At 31.1% G+C, this 12,733-nt stretch overlaps 2 protein-coding genes across 2 annotated transcripts; both read left to right on the plus strand.

Moving 5' to 3' along the window:
- Positions 1–1,296: 1,296 nt before the first annotated feature.
- Positions 1,297–6,173, plus strand: LOC124931176. The gene is made up of 11 exons (XM_047471572.1): positions 1,297–1,887; positions 3,326–3,423; positions 3,534–3,727; positions 3,937–3,976; positions 4,537–4,618; positions 4,708–4,785; positions 4,858–4,983; positions 5,085–5,206; positions 5,300–5,339; positions 5,533–5,607; positions 5,700–6,173. The coding sequence occupies exons 1-11, from the start codon at positions 1,616–1,618 to the stop codon at positions 5,905–5,907; spliced, it is 1,335 nt and encodes a 444-aa protein (XP_047327528.1). The 5' UTR covers positions 1,297–1,615; the 3' UTR covers positions 5,908–6,173.
- Positions 6,174–10,032: 3,859 nt separating this feature from the next.
- On the plus strand, positions 10,033–12,526 carry LOC124932616. The gene is made up of 2 exons (XM_047473274.1): positions 10,033–10,541; positions 11,678–12,526. The coding sequence occupies exons 1-2, from the start codon at positions 10,083–10,085 to the stop codon at positions 12,506–12,508; spliced, it is 1,290 nt and encodes a 429-aa protein (XP_047329230.1). The 5' UTR covers positions 10,033–10,082; the 3' UTR covers positions 12,509–12,526.
- The last annotated feature ends 207 nt before the right edge of the window (positions 12,527–12,733 follow it).

Genomic DNA, 12,733 nt, shown 5'->3' on the forward strand with positions numbered 1-12,733 from the left:
AGTCACGTGTTTTCCGACACGTGGCCGTTCCTAGAGTATTTTCTGTTTTATCCTCTGATTCTGATGGATGCGTCGTCAGCACTAATCTTTTGCCATGTCAATGTGTATGCATTTGCTTGACACGTGGCGCTCAGAATCAAGTGGATCTTATGGCACTTCAGAAACTGGATAAGCTAAAAATGGGTCCGCCGTTTGCTTTACAATTTAGATTGATTATTTATTTTTATATCAACACATTTCTTTTTCAATAATGCAAAAAATATATATTTGAATTAAATTCACGGATTTATTTATTTTATAAATTGAGGTTTTTAAAAGTAAGCTTGATACTTATTATTTATTAGGCCCAGTATAAAATTACATCAATTCTATTAAAAGCATTTATTTTTTTATTCATACTAAGAAACTCTTAATTAATGTTATAAAAATATTTTTTTTCCATTTTTATCCCTTTATATATAAAGTGTGAATCCATTAAAAATCGATTTTTGAAAAATGTGTTTCATAAATTATAGGCCACAATTTTGTTAGAATCGTAAAGTGTGAATCAATTAAATATATGAATTTGTAAATAAAATTAACATTTTACATTTTTATATAATATTTAATACAAAATATTATTTAAGTAATTTAACTCACCTATATTTTTTTTTTATAAAACAAAATTTTCAAACATAACTTAATTTTCTCCATAACTCTATATATCAAACAATTAGTGTAGGATACAAACATTCTAACTAGCACTAAGAACTACAAATTCAAGTAAATAATTATGCTTAATGACTAGGATTACAAGATACATTATAGTTTAAATAAAAAAGAACATACATTATCGTATTAAATTTAATTATCATTTTAGACACAATTTAATGTTGAGGTGGTTTAAATTTAATTATTATTTAAGACAACTTATTAAGATAAACTCACTTAAAAAAATAAAATACCTTGTAAGGAGGGTATAAGATTCATGCTACGTTCTTAAATACATTAATTCAAATGAGTCTCTATAAAAACTATAATATTAAAAGGGAAAAAAATAAATAAAATCTTTAATAAGCTTTATTTTAGATTGAAAAAAAAAATGCATTAATAAAACTATGTAAGAACCAATAACTTGTTTGACGTTTTCGCTTTTGGACACGTAGCAATTCCAGAGTGGCGGTTGTGATCCATTTGCCCCATAGGCTATAGTAGGGCCCATAATGCTGACGTGTCTGTCAGAACCCTCTGATTCACATCCGTAGCTCGAAGTTTGTTAATATAACCGCATCGCATCGATCTTTTCAAGATCTCCTCAGCATTCTCTGCCTTTCTTCTTCTTCTTCATCTTTCTCTCTCTATCTTTCTCTCTCTCTCACACACACACACGCACTCGCACTGCAGTTCATCTTCGTTTCTACTGCTTTAAAGTGAGTTCAGCCATCAAATGTGTTAAAGCGAGTCTCCGAATTTCTCTCCGTGGAGCTGATTGAGTGGTGGTTAGTTAATCATTTTAATAATTTATAATTCTTACTGCCGCAAAAGTAGTAGGAATTCCTAGAAAATGTTTGTTTAGGTTTTGGTTACTATCCCTCCCTCCCTCTCCGCCTCCGCCTCCAATGTCACTTTCTTAACAATGGCGGTCAGTTCAGGCGCTGTTTGGACTCCTTTGGAGCTGAGCCTGAGGCTGAAGCCGAAAACAGAATTCTCTCTTCTCTCCAGAATAAATAATGGTGGATGGCGGAAGACCAAGCAGAGGAGAGGAGCTTTTTGCTCGATTACTTGCTGTTGCTCCGACTCGGTCCTTCCTATTCGGAGAAGTACTGTAGGCGCTGGCAAAGGTACGGAGTCCGATGATCGTCGAGCTGGAATTCAAGCTACATCTGCATTGTCCTTCGCTTCTCCTCAGTACGTCTTCTTTAACATTCATTCTAAATGTAATCAATATAATTTGTTTGTTGATTATTTATTGCCTGATCCGTTAGGGTTTTTCTGACTGCTACTGGAAATGTAAACTCTGAACACTATCGATTGATTGAGGCTGTTTGTTTGTTTGTTGAAAATAGTGCTACAACGTAATTAACAACTATTACCTGACTTTCAATGCAGCTAGAACCTCATCAATAAGTAATAGCATATTTGTTTGTTTTATGATCATTAGCATATTTAGAATCAATTATAGTTTAGAACTGAAATGTGGCCAACCGTCTATTATGCATCTTGAAATTTATAATCTATTTTAATTCATATTCAAATGTAAATCACCTTCATGAATATTTTAATGAGAAAGAAGTTTGTGGTCGAAGCTAAATCTTTCAACTCAAGTTGTTTGACCTTATTTTATTGCTCAGTCTTGCGATACTGATCAGATGTAAACTCTAGCTAGCACTGTTATTTAAGAAACTAATGATTACACCGCATACATATGCTAGCATGATATCTTGTTTCCATTTGTGTAACTTATTGAGATAATTGCTTGCAAGATGTATTAGTTGACCAAAGTAATTATTTCTGAGATAAGCTCTTTTTTTTTTATCTTTTCCCAAAGAAGTAACCAGATCTGACACTTTTGTACATATATTAAAGACTAAACGACGCTAAGGACCTGTCATTGTTGTTACAAAAGCATTTCAGATTCTCAATTCAATAATTACCTGGGATTTATGAATCCTTTATAGACACTAAGCTCAATTTAGAGTCCAACTTTAATGAATGTTGCACATAGCATGTGTTTCTTAATAATCTTTGCTGAATTTACCACCAATCTATCAAATCTTTTATCATAAGTATTTGTAATTTCCAGCATCTCATGCTTATTATGCATTTCCTCTTAGGAACATACATTTTTACCAACAATGCATAATTTTTTTTGTTATTTTCCTTTGGGATTTCATTTTAAGATGATTGATGACATGATACATGAACTAAGGGGTCCTTTCACCCTTAGGTCTTAGATTCAATTCTCATTCAAAGTACTTGTGGGGAATCATGTTGGTGGGTTGTTTTGCTAGCCTCTCATGGATTAGTTGAGGTGTGCACAAGCTATTCCAGAAACCTTGGTATCACAAAAAAAAAAGGATACCAAGAAGTGCTGATAATTTCCTAATTAACAATTGTTTTACTTGGGAATGTGGAATATATGAAATAATCAGCACTTCATAAAAGTGACTAAAAAAGATGCAGCAGAGTTATTGTATACAATTATGATGCTTTCGCTTGCACAATAGGATTTGAACAATATAGCTTTGCAACTGCTTATGTTTCTATATATACATCGAAAAGGAATGTATCTCTTGCTCAAGATACATACTTGCCTAATACTTGAAATGGATATCGATTGCTGCAGACCCCGTTTCTTCCGCAAGCAAGAAAAGTTTTACCTCCACCGCCGTTGTACTCCAAGAAATACTGGGCCGCAGTCTCGTGATACCCCACCTAAAAGAGGTAATTTAGTCTCTTACTAGTTTTGCCTTCATATAATGCACATGTACTTGACCTAACTGGATAGAGTTAATTATATTCCGTTATGTAATTTAGTTATTTCTTATTTGCAGACACTGGTATTGCAAACGAGAAAGATTGGGGCATTGATATGTTAAATGAAAATATTAATGAGTCTGGTACCAATGAAGATGGTAGCTCCTGGTATAGAGAAAATGGTGAGGATCTTGGAGAAGATGGATATAGATGTAGATGGACGAGGATGGGTGGTCAGAATCATGATGGTTCCTCAGAATGGAAAGAAATGGTAAATCAAGATTCTCTTGTGCTGTTTCTCTACTCCTGTCAATATGGTCATGGGAGTCTTTCAGATATATGAATGTTGGCATACGTTATTTTAATTCTTTGACTTTAAGGGTTTAGATTACTATGCAATGGTTAAACGTTTTCATTGACTTTATTGATTACTAGCCATTGTATAGGTACGTTAACTAGATTTATTGATCTCCTTTGCAGTGGTGGGAGAAAAGTGACTGGACAGGATACAAAGAGCTAGGTAAAATACTTGCAACATGTCAATGGAAATAGAATTTACCCAAGATGTTGGGTGATATTTAACTTCTATCTGTTTATCTGTATATGAATATCTTGAGATTCTTACAGCACTGCTCCATTGATATCCTTACCTCCTAGTCAAGCATTAGTTAATTAAGGGTAACACTTACTCCAGTTTCTCTGATTTCTAAGGTTTACCCTCCAATCCATATATCGAGTCATGTAAAATGGCGTGGTACAGTTCATTAGCCTAGTGGAGGAGTTTGAATAACCTATGGATATATTAAACCATAGAAGTTGATATTATCTGGAATAGCTCTTTTCCATCAATCATTCATTGAGATTAATTGAAGAATAAGATGTAATAAGAGTGGAAAAGATCTTAATTGAAACATATGAGAGGTATATTAGGAAAGGTGGATGAGCCACTCCAATGCCTAGCTTCCTTTCCAAGTTAACATTGAAAATGATTTTGAAGTATTTGATTAATGGGTGCTTTCTGTCCATGTATGAAGTGCCTGTCCTCCAATGCTTTAATTTTTCTTTCTTGAGAAAATACAGGAGTGGAGAAATCAGGAAAAAATGCTGAAGGTGATTCATGGTGGGAAACATGGCAAGAAGTCCTTCACCAAGACGAATGGAGGTGTACTTCTTCTGCTCCTACATTTTGAGTTTTACTGCATGACCAAATTATTGTGATTATAATAATAGCACTACTTGCTAATATTGCAGTAACTTAGCTAGGATAGAAAGAAGTGCTCAGAAACAAGCCAAATCAGGCTCAGAAAATGCTGGATGGTATGAAAAATGGTAAGCTATGTTTTGTAAGTTTAGTTATTGACATATTCTTCTTTTACTGATTCTATTAATTGAGCTGAGCAGGTGGGAGAAATATGATGCTAAAGGTTGGACAGAGAAAGGAGCACATAAGTATGGCAGGCTTAATGAACAGTCCTGGTGGGAGAAATGGGGAGAGCATTATGATGGAAGAGGATCCGTCCTCAAATGGTTTTTCCTTATAGCCATACTCTATTTGATCAGACTATACAAAATCTCATTCATGCATAAAAATTGAAAATAAATTCTATATTATTTATTATTTTTCTCAGGACAGACAAGTGGGCTGAGACTGAAATTGGAACTAAATGGGGAGACAAATGGGATGAGAAATTTTTTGCAGGCATAGGTTCACGTCAAGGAGAGACTTGGCATGTGTCGCCTAACGGTGAACGTATGTCCAATCTCTTTCTTCAGATGTTGAAATGGTTGAGATTGACATATATGTGATTTGCACTAACAATTTGTATTGATATAAAATCTATAGGCTGGTCTAGAACATGGGGAGAAGAGCACTTTGGAAATGGGTACGTACGATTAGAAAGTAGAAACTGTCTAAAATAAATTGAGAAAAAGGAGATTCCTTTTATTATTAAATTTAGCTCATGACAAGAACAAACGGGTAAAACTTTCCATGTTGGATTGTTTGTTATAAATGCCACATTCATTCATTCATTAATTACTTGAGATTCATGCAAAAGATTTGTGGTTTGATTGCAGAAAGGTGCACAAGTATGGTAAGAGCACAACGGGAGAAAGCTGGGATATTATTGTGGATGAAGAAACATATTATGAGTAAGAAGAAGATATATGTTTGTTATATTGTAAAATGTGATTTGGTTGAGTAATTAATTAGCTGAAGTGTGTTTTGATGGGGGGGCAAAAAGGGCTGAGCCACATTATGGATGGGCGGATGTTGTGGGCGATTCAACCCAGCTGCTATCCATTCAACCTCCAGAGAAGCCCCCTGGCATCTACCCGATTGTTGATTTCGGGACATCTCACCCATTTCCTAGTAGTAGTAGTAATGATGATGACGACGATGACAACAAGAACGACTACCCAAATGTCCCTCCGGAATCCCCAACTCCTTAGCATATATATATGTATATGTATTGTTGGGAAAGAAATGGCAAAGGGATGAAGAAAGAATCCATCATTATCATCCCCTTAGTTGTCAATTTCATTCATTCTTTTCATGGTTGTTGTTTGGTTTTCATATTGTTAAAGAACAATATCTCTAATTCACCCTAGAAAGGTGTTTAAGTTTGCTAGCCTTGAATTGGACAACTTTTTAAGATTTGGATTTGGTTTAATCTTCAAATTCCATAGAGAAATATGGTTTCAGCTTCATTTGGTTAGATGATCTTTCACATCAAAACATTCTATATATGTACTCAACATTATCACCCAAAATAGTTCATAAAAATCGCTATTAACATTTGATCTTTTAATATTAATGTCTATGTTATGTTTGAGATTTTCATTTTGTATTAGAGAGTAATTATCATTAAAGAGTTGCACATGTAAAAATATATTACAAACAAAAATAACATAACAATAAAAACAAAAACCTAAAAATTTGAAAATTGAAAATTCAATAAAAAAAAATAAAGATTGAAAATTTAACAAATAGTTTAGGGTGGAAGTTATTTGAGTTAGATAAAAAAAAAAAGAAAAAAAAAAGATGATGCAGAAGAAGTTGAACAGAAAGTGTATTGGAATGGAAGTATATTAAATATATATATATATTATAATTGTGATACAATATTTTCAAAAATAGCTAAATTGAAATATTTGAATGCATTAAAAAGTTTTCTCAAAATAAAATAAACATGAAACTAATTATAGATTGAAGTACACGATCCTTTTATGTGACATGAGTTAATGTCTCACCCGCTATCATGATGATAATTGATACACAACACAATGATAAAAATTATTAATAAAGATATAATGATGATAGACAACCCGTTATATTATTAATAAATAATAAATCCTAGTTTCACCCCAAAACAAAAAAAAAAATCAACTTTTTCTCTCTGTTTAAAAAAACAGCTCAAGATTATTTGAAGTCATTTTCATTTTGAGTTCTCTATAATTTCTTAATATTAATGTCTTTGTTTATTTTTTTATTAATTAAATTATAATTGATAATGCATTATTTTATTGGTGTGACATTATATTTAGCATGATCATATTTATCATGTCGATTTTTTTAATCTAAATAATATTTTAAAATTGTTGGGGTCAGTTTGTTGTTCATACCATCTTATTGTGTTGTTTACGATTTTTCGAGTTCGTGTATGTCTCATTCTTAACAATAATTGAAAGATAATGTCGTCGGATTTAAAGTTATTTTATACAAGTTTTCTCATTATTTTAATCATATACGTATATGGTCATTTGAATGAAATTTTTTTCAATGTTTTTTACAACTCCGGTAAATATAATTTTTATTGTCCTACAAAATATATTTGATATAAAAAATTTCACACCGCTTAATTGATTTGTGTTACACTCTTTTGTCGCTCATAATAAAAAATGAGTTCGTCAGTTGAGTTACACTTAAAAATTGTGTGACTGTCAGATTTTTTTAATTTTATTCTTTGTATCATACTATTTAACATTTAGTTTATATTTAATTTTTTTTATTTTGGAGATGTTATATTGTATTATTTTTAAATAATTTAAATTAATAAGAATTGTTTTTTATTCAAATGAAAGATTGTGATGAGATAAAAGTGAAAGTTTCAATCTGAAATTAAATTTAATAGATAAAATGGATATAAACATTTTCATTAGTTCAAACTGAAATCGAAATATTAAGGAATGTAGGGAGAGTAAAATAGTAAAAGAATAAAAAGAAAAAAAAATTAAATAAGATAAAAAAAATTGAGGTGTTTGGAAGGATGAAGGAAGAAGACAAGGAGGGGCTGTTTCCTTCCTGTCCCTCCGCCTATTCCATCAAATAAGACTCAAGGAAGACTTGGGAGAGACTTATATGTTATTACAATGTCCAGATATCAAATAATCTTATTTATATATATTTTTTTAAATGTCTCAACACTATATGTGTTTATATGATTATCTTTTAAAAAAATATTATAAGTCAATTGTCCACGTTTAATTATTGTTTAATTATTAATGTATGTTTCATAATAAAAATTTAATATGAAAATAATATTTAATTTATTTTAAAATATTTAACCATTTGAAAATTTATAGACAAACCAACACATAATCAAACTCGTTTATCAAAACAAAACCGGTGATATGTTATGGTGCGAATACCGTGAGAAAACAATATTTCTATATAATATATATATATATTAATACAAAATTTTAAAATTTATAAATGTAATCTCCCTCGTTTATCAAATGGTACATTATTTTAAAATATAAAATTTTATTAACTTATATAGTTTAAACTTATATTATAAAATTATAAATATATATGATATTTTTTATTTTATTTTTTAAAATTTAACCGTTTCAAATTTTATTAGAAGGGTCAACTCGCAAATTAAGATATCGTTTATTCTATCAAAAAAATATTATACGCTTACGTTATTGTGCAAAAATTCAATAATTTAATAAAGATGTGTTTATATCATGTAAATAATATATATACATATTATTAACTATGCTTCAGTCACATACTTATACTTCACATTTTAGGTTTTATTAACACTACTTTTATTTTAAAAGTTATAAATAAATATATTTATTGCATGTGGCTCTTCTACCTAACTTCCTTTAATCTCAAAATGATACACTATCAAAATCGTTGGCTTCTAAGTCAAATATATTGAATTGTGTTATAGCAACAAAATCTCGGACGATTAAAAATAATTCCCCTTATCATGTGATGGACAATCTGAAAAAAAGAAATAAAAGAGTTTTCGAAGGAAAAAATTATAGATACGAGCGTTTCAAATGATTTATGTTATATGCGTTGGCCTCCATTCAAAAAAAAAAAAAAGGTACAATATCATAATTTTTTGATTTTATTGACATTTAAAATTTTATGTTTTTTTTTATTTATTGTTTTTTTTTCTTTTAATTTTTAATGTTAGAACGTATATTTTGCTTCTTCTTTTTTTATAATTGTTACATTTTTAAAAAATTAAAAAAATATATTTATTCATATAATAATATATAAATATATACATATTATTATATTTATATATATTTGGTTGGAGATCAAAGTGATACAAAACATTATTATTTCGCTAGATTCTCGGTCAAAGTCTTTTGGATTTTTTTTCAATCTCTCAATTTCCTGTCAAAATAGGGAAATTCCGTCTGATTGGTTCGGATTGACTGACATCCTATACTAACCCAATTTATAAGTTATTGTGCAAAATTTTGTCAAATGTTTCAAACACAATTTTTTTTTATACTTTAACAAATATGATTTCAAATTTAGGTAATTTTGTTGAACTTTTAAAATTTATAATAATAAATAAAATATTACAAAATTATACTGTCTAGTCATCAAAGTACAAAAATTTAAAAGTCAGAAAATGACTATGGAGTAGTCATATATAACTCATAACATAACTAGCTAACTATTCAAAAAAAAAAATTTAAGGAAATATATATATATATATAATATAAATATGAGAAAAGGTAAGAAAATTTTAAAATTATCCTCCAAAATAATAAATAAATATATAAAGGTAAGAAATTTGAAATTTCTCCTCCACAAACATCACCATTCATAATTCTATTTTGATGCAAATTTTAAATTGTAAAATGACAACTTACCTATACTTGTTTATTATATGGAATAATTGATATTATTTCCCAATAAATCATATCTCATTCATTTTTTACTTTTAAATCATTATTACCTATCTTTGTAAATGGACATTCCATTCAAAATATCCCAATATAGAAACCATTACTAAAATATAAAAAACAAATAAAATAAAATAAAATTAACAGATCATCAAACAAAGCTCTAACTAATTCTTACTACAAGTTAATTCTATTTTTTTTTCATTAAGCATATTAAATTATTTTTATCTTCTGATATTATACCAAATTAACTTAAGATTTCCATTTAAAATTTGTATTTATTTACATTAATTAATTAACATCCTAATTTAATTTAGTGGGCCAATTACAGAGGGTTTACATAAGTATACGAAACGGCTTCTCTTCATTATTTCCATCTTCTTCCCCAAAATCTTTTCGCCATTGTTAAGGAGCTTCAACAAATTCATCTCTCTCTACTCTCTCACACACACAAACACACACTCATGCAGTTTTTGAAGAAATGGTTCATAATCACCAATCACGATTACTGGCGCATCCTTATCCTCATCATTCTCTTTCCTCTCTCTTTCTTCCTCCTCTTTCTCTCTGTAACTTCCCCCACCGGCTTCATCTCCTTATCCTTCTTGTACAAACGCGCGGCGGCGGCAGCGGCGGCGGAACAGAGCACCAGGGTGCAAGGATCGAGAATGGCGGTTTGTTTGGTAGGCGGCGCTCGGAGGTTCGAGCTCACCGGACCGTCGATCGTCAAAAATATCTTAAATATTTACCCTAATTCAGATCTCTTCATTCACAGTCCGCTTGATTCAAACGCCTATAAACTATCTCTTCTTAATCTGGCGCCCAAAATCGCGTCCGTGCGTATCTTTAAACCCGAACCCGTCCCCCAAACGGAATCGCAAACGCGAGTTCTTACAGCCAGCAACTCGCCAAACGGCACACAGGTAATTAATTCATTAACTCATTAATTAAATATTTAAAGCTGGGTTTATTATTTATACGTTACATGAATAATTACTCTCTAATATATATATATATATATATATATATAATTATATATGATGTGTGAATTAATTCTCTATAAGCTACGCAAGTTTGGTGAGTAGTATCAAGTATGGGTTAGCTGCCAAACACTAATATTTAAATTAATTAATTTTATTTTTAGCTTTTAAACTCCATACGTTATTAACTATCTTATTAAATTATATTTATTATATATATAGCCTAATTATAGTAAATGAATATTACAGATACAGATTAGATAGATCATGTTAATTTGTGGGCCGTGAAAATACATCCCAATTTAACTTTCTTTCAAAACATAATTATCACTATTAAAGATTTTTTTTCTATCATTTATAATTGGAATTATATTTATATTATTAAATAAAAAATTAAAATTTAATAGATTAATTAATGGTTATTATATAAAAATGTATTTAATTGATTGTTTTAATAATGAATAGATTTTTGATTTTATAATTATATATAGTGGATCATTTGAAATTAATATAAACAATCAAAACGGCTATTGTTTGAAAAACAAGGAGAAAAACAAAATGATAGGCCAAAACAATTTTTTCATTGATACAATTCTTTTAAAGATATTGTTACATGTCTCTATCAAAATAGAGATGTTCCAACCTTTTACCAATTTTGATAAAAACTTAATAGTCTATATATATATATATGACGTTAAATTATTATTATTCCGGCAACAATCAGTGGTAGATTTTTATTTTTGTTTTATTCTAGGGTTCTAAAATAGAACCAATTCTCAACCGGCGAATATTATTAACAGATAGAAAAATTAAAGAATATAATATTATGTGGGGAGAAAGAACTTGATTCTGTTGTATAGAAAAAATCTGACTAATTCTAAATTAAATAGTTTTATTATAATATTTAATCAATTTATGTTAATTCACCTTAATTAAAAATAAAATTTTAATCATTTTTTTTTTAGTCTACACTATATATATATATATTTGTTATTATATGTTTTCAACAAGTTAATTAATTTTTTTTAAATATGAGTTTGGGCATTCCATGGTCTGATCGTAAATACATGCACATGCAGGGGCTTTTACAGTATTTCAACTTAGTGGAAGGGTGCCTGGCGATGATAAAATCGTATCAAGAAGAGAAGAATTTCACATACGACTGGATAGTCCGAACCCGGCTCGACGGATACTGGTCCGCCCCATTGAAACCCGATAATTTCATCCCGGGTATTTACGTCGTCCCTCCAGGTTCATCCTACGGCGGTCTGAACGACCGTCTCGGCATCGGCGATTTCGAAACCTCCTCAGTCGCACTCTCCCGTCTCTCTCTGATACCCCAACTCGACGCCGCCGGTTTCCGGCAACTCAATTCCGAGTCAGCATTCAAAGCCCAACTCAACGTGAAACGAGTTCCTCATATAGAACTGTCCTCACCCTTTTGCGTAGTTTCAGACAGGACATACGGTTACCCTCCGGCGAGGTACGGTGTTCTTGTGGCGGCGATGTCGAGCAAGGGACCGTTAAGCGGGGGGAAATGTCGGCCGTGTGAAGCTGCCTGTTATGGGCGGTGCTTGGAGACGGTAATGCCGAATCTTGAGCGGGGGGGATGGAGCTGGACGGCGGAGTATTGGGGAAACGGAGCTTTGGAATTGTGTGATGCTCGTGGGGAGTGGGAGAAAGGGTGGGAGAAGTTGTTTGATCGAACGGCGGGAGGGGAGTTAGCGGCCGAGAGACGGCGAATTATTGGTTTGGATATTGAGAAATGTGTGATGGGGTTTGAGAACATGAAAGGGAGGACGGCGATTTGGGATGCGCCGGAGGCGGTGGAGATATGTGGGTTGGGTGGTTTGCAGCCCAATTCGTCTTCCTATGTTCAATTGAGTCCTGACCAGAGGAGAAGAGTGTAAAATCGATATTGGTAAACAGAATAGAAAATACTATTGATCTAAACGTGCATGTTTTTTATTCAATTATTTATAATATAGTTTCAATTTTTTGTCTAAGAGTTTTAGTTGAATATTGATTAATAAACGGATCAGCTCTCAATTAATTTTGCTCCAAAGATCTTAATTAAATTTGTAGAAATTATTTTTAGTTAAGTGTTAATTGTCTGGTAAGTTGTAAATCAAAGC

This window comes from Impatiens glandulifera, chromosome 3 (assembly GCF_907164915.1).
Source record: "Impatiens glandulifera chromosome 3, dImpGla2.1, whole genome shotgun sequence".
NCBI classification, from domain to species: Eukaryota; Viridiplantae; Streptophyta; class Magnoliopsida; order Ericales; family Balsaminaceae; genus Impatiens; species Impatiens glandulifera.